Source organism: Electrona antarctica, assembly GCF_951216825.1.
Source record: "Electrona antarctica genome assembly, chromosome: 8".
Lineage (NCBI taxonomy): Eukaryota > Metazoa > Chordata > Actinopteri > Myctophiformes > Myctophidae > Electrona > Electrona antarctica.
This window is the reverse complement of record NC_136789.1, coordinates 35,917,285-35,935,538: the sequence shown is the minus strand read 5'-3', so window position 1 is coordinate 35,935,538 and position 18,254 is coordinate 35,917,285. Positions and strand designations below refer to the sequence as shown.

The 18,254-nt window shown below is 43.4% G+C and overlaps 1 protein-coding gene across 2 annotated transcripts in view; it reads right to left on the bottom strand.

Annotated features, from left to right (window-relative positions):
* The window catches only part of supt16h (SPT16 homolog, facilitates chromatin remodeling subunit), a 53,820-nt gene extending 42,601 nt beyond the window's left edge, over window positions 1-11,219 (bottom strand). Inside the window, exons 1-4 of one of the 2 annotated variants that reach the window (XM_079507363.1) lie at window positions 11,056-11,219; window positions 10,720-10,915; window positions 8,997-9,089; window positions 3,813-3,983 (exon numbers count right to left, since the gene is read on the bottom strand). In XM_079507363.1, the coding sequence (XP_079363489.1) occupies window positions 3,813-3,983; window positions 8,997-9,089; window positions 10,720-10,785 (330 nt within the window). In that variant the 5' untranslated portion in view covers window positions 10,786-10,915; window positions 11,056-11,219. Of the gene's footprint in view, window positions 1-3,812; window positions 3,984-8,996; window positions 9,090-10,719 lie in introns of both variants that reach the window. The other variant, XM_079507365.1, reaches the window with a different exon arrangement.
* Between the last annotated feature and the right edge of the window lie 7,035 nt (window positions 11,220-18,254).

The following is an 18,254-nucleotide window of genomic DNA, read 5'->3' as shown; positions in this document are numbered from 1 at the left end:
AATCGAGACACGGTTGACTATCTTTTTTCCACATGTAGATCGTGTGAGCCGGCCGGGGAGTAATTAGACGAAGAAAATAGGACTGGTGCACTAGAGGGGGCTAGAGAGTCACGCAGCGCAGGGGGTAATGATGACTTACTACATTAGACAGTACTGTGGACAGGGGAAGGTCTATTTGTAGTTGTTTACTACATTAGACAGTACTGTGGACAGGGGAAGGTCTATTTGTAGTTGTTTACTACATTAGACAGTACTGTGGACAGGGGAAGGTCTATTTGTAGTTGTTTACTACATTAGACAGTACTGTGGACAGGGGAAGGTCTATTTGTAGTTGTTTACTACATTAGACAGTACTGTGGACAGGGGAAGGTCTATTTGTAGTTGTTTACTACATTAGACAGTACTGTGGACAGGGGAAGGTCTATTTGGAGTTGTTTACTACATTAGACAGTACTGTGGACAGGGGAAGGTCTATTTGGAGTTGTTTTGTTCTTCTGTGACAGGGAAGACAAAGGCTCACTCACATGTTGGGCAAGAGTCTCGTATATTGAAATCCAATCAAATCAAACATATGGGACACTTTATTGGAACACAAAAAAAAAATCACACCCGTGTGAAGTGAGTGGTGCAACTCCGTGTTGGGGTTTCAGACCCACAGGAACACACCCAGGGTGCCGGCCCGGTTCCGGCGTGCCGCCCCGTGTCCGAAACGGTTGAGAAATGACAAAGTTACTGTGTGGGGGTCCCTCTACTGTACCCTCTACTGTACTGTACTGTCACTGTACTGTACTGGCACACCCGAAAGCATCATATATACAGTTACTATGTGCGTGTGTGTTTGTGTGTGTGTTAGGTTGCGCACAGGTGGTGAAAAACAACCATGCTGTTTTCGTGCTCAAAAATCGCTACAGACTCTGTAATGAACCAGTGAAATTAGGGTATTTTATGATGCCTCTCGTAGGGATTGCATTGGCAGCGTTGAAACGGACCAGAAGTGGGGCCGCTGTCTCATTTGGGGGGGGGGGGGGGGGGGGGGCGTGAAATGTGTGTGTCAATATGGCCCATATATGAGCTTGTAGATCTGCTATTTTTCAATAGCTAAAAGTATAACATAATAATCCTTAACCCATTCTGGACGGGAAGCCGTTTTGGTGTTTTAACTAAGCATTATGTTATGCTTTAGCTATTGAAAAATAGCAGATCTACAAGCTCATATATGGGCCATATTGACACACACATTTCACGCCCCCCCAAATGAGACAGCGGCCCCACTTCTGGTCCGTTTCAACTTGTAGGTCTGCTATTTTTGAAAAATGTGGCCCAAATGTGTGTATATATATATTCTTTCAGAGCGAACGTTTTTAACTCAAATATTTGATTCTGGGAGGTCACTGGAACAACATATTTTCTGTTGGGGGTCGGCGGCCAATGACATATTTTTGGGGGTCCTTGACATGAAAATGTTGGAGAACGATTTGTAGAAATCTGTAGAATCGTCCTCAGGTCTAAATGGGTTAATCCATAGACTAATCACAACAATGTAGGCATTTATCAGACTCTTAATCCAGAGAGATTTACATTAAGCAAGAACAAAAAGCATGTCAATACATCACATACATAAAAGGTAGTTATCATGAAACATGCGGAAGCTAAAAACGTAACAGTGGACTATCTATATAATTAAACTATACATACTATACTAAACTATACTAAAACTAAACTATACTATATATTTTTGGTAAATAATACATTTCTGATAGACATGATACATTTCTTTTTTTTTTTATGTTTTTTCTTTTCTTTTTTTAATGTTTTTTTTTGTGGCTTTCGTCTGTTTTATGGACAGGAAATGGGGAGAGAGATGGGGGACAGACATGCAGTAAAGGCCGTCGGGATCGGGAGTCGAACCCGCGGAACACTGCCAGACTGGGTTACCAGCCAAGGTGCCTGGACCGCTGAGCCACGGCCCAGGCCGACATGATAAATTTCTGATAGACATATAAAGTGCTATGACTACATACAATGCAATTCTAGTGCTGTCTACGTAACATGCTATAAGTCTGTATAAAATGCTATCTAAGTCTACATAAAGTGCTATCTAAGGGGCTACGGGTAAGTGCTACGGGCCATGATGGAGTCTGAAGAGGTGGGGTTTCAGACTACGGCGGAAGATTGGGAGTGAGGCTGCAGTTCTGAATGTAATGGGAAGTGCATTCCATAGTTTAGATTGGGAGTGAGGCTGCAGTTCTGACTGTAATGGGAAGTGCATTCTATAGTTTAGATTGGGAGTGAGGCTGCAGTTCTGACTGTAATGGGAAGTGCATTCCATAGTTTAGATTGGGAGTGAGGCTGCAGTTCTGACTGCAATGGGAAGTGCATTCCATAGTCTAGATTGGGAGTGAGGCTGCAGTTCTGACTGTAATGGGAAGTGCATTCTATAGTTTAGATTGGGAGTGAGGCTGCAGTTCTGACTGTAATGGGAAGTGCATTCCATAGTTTAGATTGGGAGTGAGGCTGCAGTTCTGACTGTAATGGGAAGTGCATTCTATAGTTTAGATTGGGAGTGAGGCTGCAGTTCTGACTGTAATGGGAAGTGCATTCTATAGTTTAGATTGGGAGTGAGGCTGCAGTTCTGACTGTAATGGGAAGTGCATTCTATAGTTTAGATTGGGAGTGAGGCTGCAGTTCTGACTGCAATGGGAAGTGCATTCTATAGTTTAGATTGGGAGTGAGGCTGCAGTTCTGACTGTAATGGGAAGTGCATTCTATAGTTTTGGAGCCAGAAGGGAGCAGAGTTTGGGACGTGTGGAGCATGTTGTCCCGGGTGTTTTAGAGAAGGGAGCAGAGTTTGGGACGTGTGGAGCGTTGTCCAGGGTGTTTTAGGGGCGTGTGGAGCGTTGTCCAGGGTGTTTTAGGGACGTGTGGAGCGTTGTCCAGGGTGTTTTAGGGACGTGTGGAGCGTTGTCCAGGGTGTTTTAGGGACGTGTGGAGCGTTGTCCAGGGTGTTTTAGGGGCGTGTGGAGCGTTGTCCAGGGTGTTTTAGTGACGTGTGGAGCGTTGTCCAGGGGGTTTTAGGGACGTGTGGAGCGTTGTCCAGGGTGTTTTAGGGACGTGTGGAGCGTTGTCCAGGGGGTTTTAGGGGCGTGTGGAGCGTTGTCCAGGGTGTTTTAGGGACGTGTGGAGCGTTGTCCAGGGTGTTTTAGGGACGTGTGGAGCGTTGTCCAGGGTGTTTTAGGGGCGTGTGGAGCGTTGTCCAGGGTGTTTTAGGGACGTGTGGAGCGTTGTCCAGGGTGTTTTAGGGACGTGTGGAGCGTTGTCCAGGGTGTTTTAGGGGCGTGTGGAGCGTTGTCCAGGGTGTTTTAGGGGCGTGTGGAGCGTTGTCCAGGGTGTTTTAGTGACGTGTGGAGCGTTGTCCAGGGGGTTTTAGGGACGTGTGGAGCGTTGTCCAGGGGGTTTTAGGGACGTGTGGAGCGTTGTCCAGGGGGTTTTAGGGGCGTGTGGAGCGTTGTCCAGGGTGTTTTAGGGACGTGTGGAGCGTTGTCCAGGGTGTTTTAGGGACGTGTGGAGCGTTGTCCAGGGTGTTTTAGGGGCGTGTGGAGCGTTGTCCAGGGTGTTTTAGTGACGTGTGGAGCGTTGTCCAGGGGGTTTTAGGGACGTGTGGAGCGTTGTCCAGGGTGTTTTAGGGACGTGTGGAGCGTTGTCCAGGGGGTTTTAGGGACGTGTGGAGCGTTGTCCAGGGGGTTTTAGGGACGTGTGGAGCGTTGTCCAGGGTGTTTTAGTGACGGTACACAACGAGCCGTTTGATTGGTTACCTTCTCCCTGGTGAGCAGCGTGATGGGCGGAGCTCCGTTGGCGTTCTCGTTCCCCTTGGTGATCGCCACCTGCTTCAGGAACTCCACCTTCTTCTTGCTGGCCAGGAAGATGATCTTAGCCTCGCAGAAAACCATGATGGTGTCTGTCAACTCGTAGCCAAACAGCCATGTCTGAAAACAGAGGAAAACCATGTTGGTGTCTGTCAACTCGAAACAGAGAGTAAAACCATGTTGGTGTCTGTCAACTCGTAGCCAAACAGCCATGTCTGAAAACAGAGGAAAACCATGATGGTGTCTGTCAACTCGTAGCCAAACAGCCATGTCTGAAAACAGAGGAAAACCATGATGGTGTCTGTCAACTCGTAGCCAAACAGCCACGTCTGAAAACAGAGGAAAACCATGTTGGTGTCTGTCAACTCGTAGCCAAACAGCCATGTCTGAAAACAAGAGGAAAACCATGATGGTGTCTGTCAACTCGTAGCCAAACAGCCATGTCTAAAAACAGAGGAAAACCATGTTGGTGTCTGTCAACTCGTAGCCAAACAGCCACGTCTAAAAACAGAGGAAAACCATGTTGGTGTCTGTCAACTCGTAGCCAAACAGCCACGTCTAAAAACAGAGGAAAACCATGTTGGTGTCTGTCAACTCGTAGCCAAACAGCCACGTCTAAAAACAGAGGAAAACCATGTTGGTGTCTGTCAACTCGTAGCCAAACATCCACGTCTAAAAACAGAGGAAAACCATGATGGTGTCTGTCAACTCGAAACAGAGAGTAAAACCATGTTGGTGTCTGTCAACTCGTAGCCAAACAGCCACGTCTAAAAACAGAGGAAAACCATATTGGTGTCTGTCAACTCGAAACAGAGAGTAAAACCATGTTGGTGTCTGTCAACTCGTAGCCAAACAGCCACGTCTAAAAACAGAGGAAAACCATGTTGGTGTCTGTCAACTCGAAACAGAGAGTAAAACCATGTTGGTGTCTGTCAACTCGAAACAGAGAGTAAAACCATGTTGGTGTCTGTCAACTCGTAGCCAAACAGCCACGTCTAAAAACAGAGGAAAAACCATGTTGGTGTCTGTCAACTCGTAGCCAAACAGCCACGTCTAAAAACAGAGGAAAAACCATGTAGTGTCTGTCAACTCGTAGCCAAACAGCCACGTCTAAAAACAGAGGAAAAACCATGTTGGTGTCTGTCAACTCGAAACAGAGAGTAAAACCATGTTGGTGTCTGTCAACTCGAAACAGAGAGTAAAACCATGTTGGTGTCTGTCAACTCGAAACAGAGAGTAAAACCATGTTGGTGTCTGTCAACTCGAAACAGAGAGTAAAACCATGTTGGTGTCTGTCAACTCGAAACAGAGAGTAAAACCATGTTGGTGTCTGTCAACTCGTAGCCAAACAGCCACGTCTAAAAACAGAGGAAAACCATATTGGTGTCTGTCAACTCGAAACAGAGAGTAAAACCATGTTGGTGTCTGTCAACTCGTAGCCAAACAGTCATGTCTAAAAACAGAGGAAAACCATGTTGGTGTCTGTCAACTCGAAACAGAGAGTAAAACCATGTTGGTGTCTGTCAACTCGTAGCCAAACAGCCACGTCTAAAAACAGAGGAAAACCATGTAGTGTCTGTCAACTCGTAGCCAAACAGCCACGTCTAAAAACAGAGGAAAAACCATGTTGGTGTCTGTCAACTCGAAACAGAGAGTAAAACCATGTTGGTGTCTGTCAACTCGAAACAGAGAGTAAAACCATGTTGGTGTCTGTCAACTCGAAACAGAGAGTAAAACCATGTTGGTGTCTGTCAACTCGTAGCCAAACAGTCATGTCTAAAAACAGAGGAAAACCATGTAGTGTCTGTCAACTCGTAGCCAAACAGCCACGTCTAAAAACAGAGGAAAAACCATGTTGGTGTCTGTCAACTCGAAACAGAGAGTAAAACCATGTTGGTGTCTGTCAACTCGTAGCCAAACAGTCATGTCTAAAAACAGAGGAAAACCATGTTGGTGTCTGTCAACTCGTAGCCAAACAGCCACGTCTAAAAACAGAGGAAAACCATGTTGGTGTCTGTCAACTCGTAGCCAAACAGCCACTTCTAAAAAAAACGAGGAGAAAAAGAAAACACACCAAATATACAGCTTCATTCTGTGATATAAAACAGTGGTTCCCAAACTTTTTCATGTCAAGGAAGGACCCCTAAATTGACGGTAATTAGCCCCGCGGACCCCCATTTGAAAAGGGACCCCCATAAGAGAAGATTTTTACGGCTCTAGCAGTGATTCTCAACCATTTTAATTTCAAGGAACGCCAGTTTGACCTGCATATTAGTCTACGGACCCTCATTTAATGGCATTTCTATCTCTGGGACCCCCAATTTATATTGTAAAATCAATGTTCATTTAACTCAGAGTGTACAAATGGAACCAAACGGACCCTAACCGTTGGGTTAGGGTCCACTTTGGGAACCACCGATATACAATACAGGAAAAACACATCAAATATACAGCTTCATTCTGTGATACAAAACAGCGTGATTAGAACTTTTTGTCACAAATCATGGCAGTTGAGATCGTTATTGTTCCAGAGATGGAAAACCTTAAATCTGCTGTACAAGCAGCCATAATAACTACATTATTATGTTAATTATTACATGGCTTGGTTGAATGCTTGATTCTGATTGGTCAATCGTCAAATTCAGTGGTGGGTTATGTCTTGATAACAGACCGCTCGCCTCTATAACAGACCGCTGTCTCTAATCAAACCCTCGGAGCACCTGCTGCTGTTTCCAACATGACAGCCATGTAAACACACACACACACAATGTCATTTACAGCTAAACATTGCTCTCAAAAACGTTTTTGAAAACATTTGAGCGAGAAATAGACGAAGCAGTAAAACCCGGAAATGGATTCTATTTGATCAACTCACTTCCTTGTTTTCCGACTGTGCTGCAGCTGGGCAGACGCCGGCCAGCGCCACACTAATGGAATACTTTAATTACCGCAAGCAGGAAATACCTCGTTTTGTTGTGTTTTGGGTCAATTTATTAATTGATGTATTAAGTAGCCATGTAATAAGCGGGATAATGTCTGCCTAGGTGGTCATTGTAGGGATATAATCTTAGAGTATATATTAATAGAGACGGCACCGGGTTCCTCCTCTCATCCACTTGCATTAAGTTGCTCAAAAGCACATGAGGCGATTTCACTCCTCCTTCCGGTTAGGAACAGAGTGCATTCTGGGAAGAATTGGGCCAAATCGTAAATGCGCTGTGCCGTTGACTATCATTGCACGCGTTCACGTATGAAACAGCGTTCACGTGTCATCATGAACGTGCGCAATGATAGTCAACGGACCAGAATTGGCACAGCGATGCAATACCAAATTCAGCCACTATGTCCATTTCGCCTCAGGGTTTCCTCCGGGTGCCGTCTCTATTCATATATACTCTAAGGTTGAACCACCTCCGCTTCACGTTGGTGGTTAAACTCCCTGTTGGTGATTTATCTCCTGACAAAGGCCATACATGGGCAACTGGCGGCCCGGAGGCCACATGGGGCCCCACCTTCACTTAATGTGGCCCTCAGGTTAATATCAGAATACTGATATATTATTTATTTCAGCTGTTACAATTCCAAACATGCAAACATGACCCGCTTTTGTATGTTCAATGTGTTTGGATTTAGTTCATAACGTTAACATAACTATAACTAAATTAATTTGAAATTATTTTTCAGGATAAAAAAAAAAAAAAAAAGGCAATCTTTTTTTCAGGATTTCAATTCAAATATAGCAAAAATAGCCGATCTACCGCGACGCGTTTTGAGCTTGTAGATCGGCTATTTTTGCTACAGTAACGTAATATGCAATGTGGCCCTCTGGAGTGAGTGTGGAAATATAGTGGCCTTCTCCATCGACAAAGTTGCCCAGACCTGATCTAGGCAGACATTATCCCTTACATAACAAACTAGCGATGACAACTACAAAACTATGACTACAACATGACGTAGCGATATCGTCCTGATGACTACAAAACAATACTACAACATGACGTAACGATATCATCCTGATGACTACAAAACAATACTACAACATGACGTAACAATGTCATCCTGATGACTACAAAACAATACTACAACATGACGTAACAATGTCATCCTGATGACTACAAAACAATACTACAACATGACGTAACAATGTCATCCTGATGACTACAAAACAATACTACAACATGACGTAACAATGTCATCCTGATGACTACAAAACAATACTACAACATGACGTAACGATATCATCCTGATGACTACAAAACAATGACTACAACATGACGTAACGATATCATCCTGATGACTACAAAACAATACTACAACATGACGTAACGATATCATCCCGATGACTACAAAACAATACTACAACATGACATAACAATGTCGTCCTGATGACTACAAAACAATGACTACAACATGACGTAACGATATCATCCTGATGACTACAAAACAATACTACAACATGACGTAACAATGTCGTCCTGATGACTACAAAACAATGACTACAACATGACGTAACGATATCATCCTGACGACTACAAAACAATGACTAGAACATGACGTAACGATATCATCCTGACGACTACAAATCAATGACTACAACATGACGTAACGATATCGTCCTGATGACTACAACATGACGTAACGATATTGTCCTGATGACTACAACATGACGTAACGATATCATCCTGATGACTACAACATGACGTAACGATATCATCCTGATGACTACAACATGACGTAACGATATCATCCTGATGACTACAACATGACGTAACGATATCATCCTGATGACTACAACATGACGTAACGATATCATCCTGATGACTACAACATGACGTAACGATATCATCCTGATGACTACAACATGACGTAACGATATCATCCTGATGACTACAACATGACGTAACGATATCATCCTGATGACTACAACATTCACACACACATTCACACACCGATGGAGGGGGAAACCATGCAAGGCACCAACCAGCACATCAGGAGCAATTAGGGGTTCAGAGTCTTGCTCAAGGACACTTCGACACTAACTCTGGGGGAGCCCACAGGGTTCGAACTGTGAACCTTGTGGTTCCAATCCGGCCACTCGTAATAATAATAATAATAATAATAATAATAGCGTACCTGTAGAGCTGTTGATTTGGCGTACACTATCTCCTCGTCCACTCCGACAGACACCACCAGAGCGTCCACTTTGCCAAATTCATCTTCCCCTTTCTGTCAACGCACAGATTCACAAAACACTCATGTTGATCTGTTGTCCACTTTCAAACATTATGAACCAAAAAAACACCACACTTTAGTTAGTTAGTATACACAAACACATGTTTATTTTACAAATCCCCAAAGTTAGTTAACAATAAATAAAACATGTGCAACATCAGCAGATGTTCAAAGTCTCCCTCAAAACCCACCTTGTCAGACTCGCTTTCCTTTCCCTGCCCAATTAATTTAAAATCCCGCTTTCTGCCTTTTAAAAATGTTGTTTCTTTACTTTGTTTTAAGCATTTCAACTAGTTTATTGTACGTGTCGTGTCGTGCAAAGTGAAATATATTGGATGCATTCATAATTAGTATCATAAAAGATTCTACAGTTACTGAGGGACAGTTTATTTCAGATGCTTGTTTATCATTACTAAGAAAACTGTAAAATTGACTGGAAGCATCTTGACACTTCACACCATTACATTTGACCAGGCGTGTGTGTGTGTGTGTGTGTGTGTGTGTGTGTGTGTGTGAGAGAGAGAGAGAGAGAGAGAGAGAGAGAGCTAAGGTTGTCAATGTGTGTGGAGGAAATGGGGGGGGGGGGGGGGGTTATAACAAAAACAAATGCATGCATTCAAAACATACTTTTTGTTCTTAATTTAATGTGAAGCACATATTCAGTTTAGAGAGAGAGAGAGAGAGAGAGAGAGAGTGTGTGTGTGTGTGTGTGTGTGTGTGTGTGTGTGTGTGTGTGCCATCCAAGTAAATTGATTATGAACTGCAAGGAAATTACATAATAATCAATGATGCAAAACCTGTAATTTAAATCATTGCGTGTTTGTTTTGTCACAAACATGTTTATAGATACATTATGTGACGTTAATAAAAATAAACACTATGGTTTATTATACATACAGTAGCTCTGGACACTGGGCTAGCTGTGTGCTAGCCTGTTAGCATGCTAACATGCTAACACGCTAGCTAACGTGGTACTAGACAAGAGGAAGAAAAACCCCACCATGGATAGACTGTGACGTCACAACGACCCGCAGCGCGCGTGGCGCTAGTTTGACAGACATGTTATAACTTTATAATGTTTATTAATGTATTCCACCTCGTTTCACTGCTCTTTACAAGCCTCTCTTTCAACTATTAATTTAAAAAAATGCGTAATTTAGAACATTATTATTAATTAATCATTAGGTCAAATTAAAAGGCATGTTTTTTTTATTAGGGAAGTTAAAATGACAGCGCGACAAACGGACGGTGTGTGTGTGTCGCTTAGTGTAGACGTCACGCACGCATCCTTTTCCCATTTCATGTTAGCCAAACAACACAACAAGAAGCTAAAGCTAAAAGCTACCATGTTTATAATGTGAATGAAAGGCTGCAGCTGCATTGTAAACACACACACATGCATGTCTATGTCCTAAACGGTGTCCTAAATGTCCCCCAGCGACACCAGGGAGGACATTTAGGAGACATTGGGGGACATGTTGGCCATCATGAGGCCCACTGCCCACTTTCCCCCTCTTCCTAACATGGCTAACTGGTGTGTTGTAGACACAGTGCTGCTGCTGCTGCTAGCTGCAGGAATATTAATATGAATAATAATAATGGTGATAATAAGTAGTATTGTTACCTTCCAGTTGCTGTAGAGCCGTTTGATCCTGCGGTAGTAAGCCTCCTTGTCCAGGTTCACCGCCATGCTGACAGACAGACAGACACTCTCCTTCCTAAAGCTCTGAGGAGGAGGATGGGACTGGTAGCTGCTTTACAACCCTCTCCTCTCCTCTCTCTACTGTGGTTCCCCGGGTCTACTGCTCTCCTCTCCTCACCTCTCACTGCTCCACTAACGGTCTACTGCTCTCCTCTCCTCACCAAGTCACTCTGAGGAGGAGGATGGGACTGGTAGCTGCTTTACAACCCTCTCCTCTCACTGCTGTGTTCCCCGGGTCTACTGCTCTCCTCTCCTCACCTCTCACTGCTCCACTAACAGGGTCTACTGCTCTCCTCTCCTCACCAAGTCACTCTGAGGAGGAGGATGGGACTGGTAGCTGCTTTACAACCCTCTCCTCACTGCTGTGGTTCCCCGGGTCTACTGCTCTCCTCTCCTCTCCTCTCACTGCTCCACTAACAGGGTCTACTGCTCTCCTCTCCTCTCTCCTCTCACTACAGATCAGTTAGCCCTCTCCTCACCAGTCACCACTGTAGTTCCTCTCCTCTCTCTCAGCTGTACATGTGGAACTATCTATTCTAGTAGTATTAGTACTAGACCAATATGGTGATATATTAATATGCACTTTATTCACGCCTCATATATGGTGATTATTATTGAAACAAAATGTGGTAAAAATGAATAATGCAAAAACAAATAAAAAAACACTATAGTTATAATGTGCTTTAGGTTAAAAATAATAATATATATATATATGCATACGAGACGAGTCCAGCCAAATGAATGGGTGATGAAAGCCTTATGTAATTTTTTCGCATTCATAAACAACATGCGGGCTATTTCCCCCTCCTCCTCCCTCTCTCTATCTCCACGCGGCGGCAGAGCAACAGTGTGTGTGTGTGTGTGTGTGTGTGTGTGTGAGACAATTATAATTCCTCCTTTCTTCTCCTCTCTCCGACTCTCCCTCCTCCTTCTTAGCCTAAGATTTAGAGTATAAATGTACATTTTAGACTCTTGCAGATGTAGCCTATTTATTTTATCGATTCTGAATCGATCAAAATAAAATCTAGGAGAGTCTAAATCTAATTGTCTCTGTTCACTATACAACAACAAGCCATAGAATAGAAAATAGAGCAGCCGATCCATGATGTCAATTCATTAATATGCACGACTGTATTTATACATTATTATGAGCTTTAGTGTGCGGATTGATAGGATATTTTAATACATGTCTGCATTTAGAATGCTCCACAGCACCGTCTATTAACTCCTTCTTTAGAATATTATAACATGTTACACTTGACTGATGGGTGTACTGACTGTCTGTCTGTCTGTGGGGCGCTAAACAGCGCCCTCTATCTTTAATGTCGGGCGCGGGGGTTATTTTCTTTCCCGCCACGGTGCATTTTCCCGCCACCGTCATCAGTCCGAAAAGCCTTCGCTCCTCTGACGTCACCGCCCGGCGGCGGTAGAGAGGAAGTCCATGATGAATGAAATAAACTTTAATAATAGATAAATACCGCAATGTGGGGGGGATAATTAAAAAAAATGCAATTATTTATTTAATTTTTTCCTTTTCATTGTGGTATTTACTATTATTATCGTTTTGGTGTGTATTATGTAATTGTTGGACCTATATGGACTTTTATAGGAATGACAGTTTATACCTGTGGTTCTCAAAGTGGGGTCCGGGGACCCCCAAGGGTCCTTGAGGGAGTTCCAGGGGGTCCCCTGCAGCTAGATGATACTTTGGAACCAAATGGACCCTTATGGGTCTGTAGAGCATACAAATGGAACCAAATGGACCTTAACAGGGTCATTTGTCTCCACCAGGCCGAAGGCATGGGGAGAGAGTATGTTTTGCGTCCGTGTGTGTCCGTCCTTCCGTCCGTCTGTTACCAGCTAATCTCCGGCACCGTTAACCCGGTCAATGCCAAACTTTGCACACACACTCCCTGGATGCCAACGATGAACCTCTGCCCCACATTTTCCAGAGCGGCCTGTTATAGCGCCACCATGAGGCAGCTTTTCACATTCTTTACCTAAAACTGCACCGATCTGCGTGAAATGTTGCATGCACACTCCCTAGAGGCCAAGGACAAACCTTTGACCTGTATTTTCCGCATCTGCCTTTTATAGCGCCACCAGGAGGCCGACTTTTGTAAAACACATTCTTTGATATTACTCCTCCAGATTCTGTCCAAAAATCTCACAAATCGTTACACAGTATCTCTATGGTCATGTGCTCAAGTCGGATCTGTCCGATATTTCATATTCCATCCTAATTGGCTATAATTGGCTTTCACAGTTTGCAAGATTGCCCCGTTTTGAACAAAAGCCTCAAATCATGAACGCAGCATGCAATTTACGTGAAATCTTTCACACATTTTCTTACTAGGCTGAGGAATATATCCCACCCTTTTCACATTGGCCTGTTATAGCGCCACCAACAGGTTGATTTTTGCAAAACACATTTTTGGAACAAAATGCCTCAAATCATCCAATTGCCATCAAAGGCGTATGAAGAAATGGCACCCTTTTCACATTGGCCTATTATAGCGCCACCAGGAGGCCACAACCTGACCTGCCCTGGTGGAGACCTGTGCCCCGAGGGGCACTTTTTCTAGTTTGCACTCGGTCTGTGTGTGAGTGCGAGTGTGTGTCCGTCCGTCCGTCTGTTACCAGCTAATCTCCGGCACCGTTAACCCGGTCGATGCCAAACTTTGCACGCACACTCCCTGGATGCCAACGATGAACCTCTGCCCCACATTTTCCAGAACGGCCTGTTATAGCGCCACCAGGGGGGTGACTTTTGAAAAACCCATTTTTGGATATTACTCCTCCAGATTCTGTCCAAAAGTCCCACAAATCGTTAGACAGTATCTCTAAAGTCATGTGTTCAAGACGGATCTGTCCGATATTTCATATTCGATCCTGATTGGCTTCAAAGTTTGCAGGACTGGCCCGTTATGAACAAAAAGCCTCAAATCATGAACACAGCGTGCAATTTACGTGAAATCTTTCACAGACTTTCCTACTAGGCCGAGGAATATATCCCACCCTTTTCACATTGGCCTGTTATAGCGCCACCAACAGGTGTTTTTTTGCAAAACACATTTTTGGAACAAAAATGTGTTTTTCCATTTGGTTCCATTTGTACACTCTCGGAATTACTGACCCATAAGGGTCCATTTGGTTCCAAACTATCATTTAGCTGGGGACCCCTGGAACTCTCTCAAGGACCCCTGGGGGTCCCCGGACCACCACTTTGGGAACCACTGTATTAGGCCATAGCTTCATCACAAATGCAAAAAAGGTCTAATACTAAGAGCATTTTATCAGGTATTTGACCAATCTGGGAACTAAATCGTTACCAAGAAATGTCTTCACCAATGTGTTTCTAAAGGTGTCTAATAACATGTACTAAAAGTTTGAAATTCAACTCCCGTGGGAAATTTAGTTATTAGCATAATATGTGACCATACCCTTAACATCCTATATAAGGCAAAAAAGTCAAAATTTCATCATTCTTTAAGTAGCATGTGACATATGAAACTAGGGTGTTTTCATGATTCTGAATCCATTCCAAGCATTAGTTTTGCACAAAAAAACACTCCTTGGGCTAAATTAGGCCATATCCACTTGACCAAATGTGCTGACCTCATCACTTTGTATGGCCGTTTTCCTCCCAAGGAGTGTTTTTTGTGCAAAACGAATGCTTGGAATGGATTCAGAATCATGAAAACACCCTAGTTTCATATGTCACATGCTACTTAAAGAATGATGAAATTTGGACTTTTTTGCCTTATATAGGATGTTAAGGGTATGGTCACATATTATGCTAATAAGTCAATTTCCCACAGGAGTTGAATTTCAAACTTTTAGTACATGTTATTAGACACACATTGGTGAAGACATTTCTTGGTAACGATTTAGTTCCCAGATTTTCATAGATTACTCTTACTATAAGAGCGAAAACCAGTTGTGAATCACAGCAGAAAAAAAACGAAACTAAACAAAACAACCCCTAACCATATAAGCCCATATAATTTAGCGGAGATCCTCAGGGCTCTGTGCTCGTCTGTTTTGTTTTTATTGCGGGAATAAAGCTTTTCTTCTGAAAATAGCAGATCCACAAGCTCACAGCACGCCGCGCTGCAACGCGTTGTGAGCTTGTAGATCTGCTAATGTCAGCAAAAGCTTCTATTGTTGTAAAAATTGTCTTTGAAAGTTCCCTTGATAAGTTTCAAAAGGACCATCTTAGATGTTCAGTCCAACATCTGCACATGTTTGGAGTACTAGCCCTATGTTCATGCCTAGATATGTATTATGTCGGTTCAGATCGTGTATATAGAGAGTACGCACATGCATGATTTTCCCATCAGGACACGCCCCCCTCATCTAGACTGAGTGGCAGAACATTGAGCAGCATGGAGTGTTGGAGTTTGGAAGCGCTCGTTGAAAATCACTCAACCGTCCTGCCGTACCACCTGTTTCTAAATGTCCCATAATGCAGGAGGCAGCGAAATGTTGTGTTATTGAAAACAAGCACTTCCAAACTCTGACACTTAGAAAAATAATCAAATGCAGGGCATTTCTTGACAGAAAGTAGCTCATAACGTTTCTATGGAGGATTTTTATGAAACAAAAACTTTTGATAGAAAGAGGATAATTCAGCTGCAATGTTGGTGAGTTTAACATTGTTTAATGCATTCAGAAGGACTTTTCTGTTTGGAGGAATGGGCTGTCAGGACTTTTCTGTTTGGATGAATGGGCTGTCAGGACCTTTCTGTTTGGATGAATGGGCTGTCAGGACCTTTCTGTTTGGATGAATGGGCTGTCGAGGACTTTTCTGTTTGGATGAAGGGGCTGTCGAGGCCAGAAAGTAGTTATTTGCCACTCAGTGGGCGTTCCCGCATTGATTGATTGATTGAAGAATGTATTAACAGTTTGCAGAATTACAGTACATTTCAAGCACAAACTCAATACAAAGGCTGTTAACTGTGAGTGGACGACCCAATTAAGCATTACACTTGTTTCCAATAGGGTCCACCATGCTCAAATCATCAAAACATTTAGAGACGTACAAATAGACACTTCTATAGACAGAAATAACTTCCAGGTATTTGTTGTATTTATTCAGAGGTACTTTGAGGTGTATTATTATGGATGTTGTATTTGCTGGTCCAAAATATAACATTTATGATGTAGTGTTGAAGTGTAGTTTTATTTCTGCCTCTTGGCCAGTCCAGTTCCCACTTGTAAAAGAGACTCAGGTCTCAATGTGTTTTTACTGGTTAAAACCCATTTTGGGCGGGAACCCCTTTTGGTGTTAGCATTATGTTATGCTTTAGCTATTTTGGAAAAATCAAAATACGACATATAGAAACATAGCTTTTTCAGAAAACTGTCAGGATTTAGAAGACATTTGTAGAATCGTTCCCAGGTCAAAATGGGTTAAATAAAGGTAAAAAAAAAAAAAAGAAGAAAAAAAAAGAAAAACAGCAGATTAGATGTTGTTTTACAGCATTATATTGTTCTCATTTTGATCATAAAACCCACTTACTGAATGTAACTCTCCAGGTTTTCTCCAGGATTATTAATTATGACACTAATGAGGAGTCCAACTAGTACTGGTGGTTCTCAAATGTTTTATTTGCAAAGAACCCCCTTAACTCTTACAGGTCCGTATGGTTCCATTTGAACACTCTCAGACCTCAGTCACACTATTGAGACAGCTGTCTTGTCCCTGTCTAATGGCCGCCCCAATGTATTTCCAATGGAAGTCACATGGTTTGACCAAACACAGCCATCAAACAAAAATGTTTGGTGAAACCATGTGACTTCCATTGGAAATGCATTGGGGCGGCCATTAAACACGGACAAGACACAAGACGGGTGTTTTTTAGGTGTGAGTGAGGCCTAGGACTCATTCACATGTATCAAACACCAATCAAGCAAATGTTTGGTTGTTTTTTTGGGCCACCACAATGCTTTTCCAATGGGAGTCACATGGTTTGACCAAACATTTGTTTGATGAGGGGGGAGGGGCAGAACACCACCAGCAATCAGCAATCAAACACAAATGTTTGATCAAACCATGTGACTCCCATTGGAAAAGCATTGTGGTGGCCCAAAAAAACGACCAAACATTTGCTTGCTTGGTGTTTGGTAGGTGTGAATGAGGCCTCAGAGTTACAGAGCTGTTATTCAGGGCTGTCTATTCATGTGTTTCTGGTACTATAATAAGGGCCTTTCTCAGCCCCGCCCCTCTCTCCCATTGTTTATAGTGTTTAGTTTCCAAGATGGCCGCAGCACCAGGAGGGGGTGGGGCGGGGCGGGGCGGAGACACAAGGCAAGTGTCTTGAACGCAGCTCAGTAAGGGCATATGTCGACCCCGCCCGCTCACCTCCGCCCCACCCCCTCCTGGTGCTGCGGCCATCTTGGAAACTACACAATATAAACAATGGGAGAGGGGCGGAGCCGAGACAAAATGTCCTCCACAGGCCAACACGGTGATGACCTCTGGATTCAAAATGTCCTCCACAGGCCAACACGGTGATGACCTCTGGATTCAAAATGTCCTCCACAGGCCAACACGGTGACGACCTCTGGATTCAAAATGTCCTCCACAGGCCAACACGGTGATGACCTCTGGATTCTGGAGATGATTTAAAAACAACAGCATAGAAAAAGCATCTCATTATTTATAATAAAGTTCATAATTTAATTTAAATGCCAGACCAGGTGATCGGCCCATTCCCTCCCGTATGTGGCTCTTTAAGAAGGATCACATGATGATGTCTCTGGCTTTCCATTGGTTTAGAAAGGATCACATGATGATGTCTCTGGCTTTCCATTGGTTTAGATTAAGGATCACATGATGATGTCTCTGGCTTTCCATTGGTTTAGAAGGACCACATGATGATGTCTCTGGCTTTCCATTGGTTTAGAAGGACCACATGATGATGTCTCTGGCTTTCCATTGGTTTTAGTTTCTGCCAGGTGGGTGGGGCGTTCCACACACACAGGTCTGCCAGGTGGGTGGGGCGTTCCACACACACACACACACACACACACACACACACACACACACACACACACACACACACACACACTAGGGCATTCACTAAAAAATCGATTTATCGATTTCATTAACACAAGTCGATTCAGATCCCATATCATATTTTTCGCTCTGTGTGCGTGCGTACAGAACTCAAACTGTAGCATTGATTATTGTCACGGACAGGACAGAAGTCAATCCTTGGTTTCTGTTGTGTTTGAACAATAATAGCAATTCAAAACAGAACCTCCAGTCGCTGTCATAAGAACGGGAGGTGCGCTCATGATCACGGCAGCAGAGCCTATTTGTGCACGGCTGCACGCGCACCTGCAGCCCATCAAGTATAATTTATGCTTCGTCCCGCGATGGTGTCGCGCACGCAGACCTCTACGCTCACAAGTCACAACAGTCGCATCTGCGATGCGATGTGAGCTTG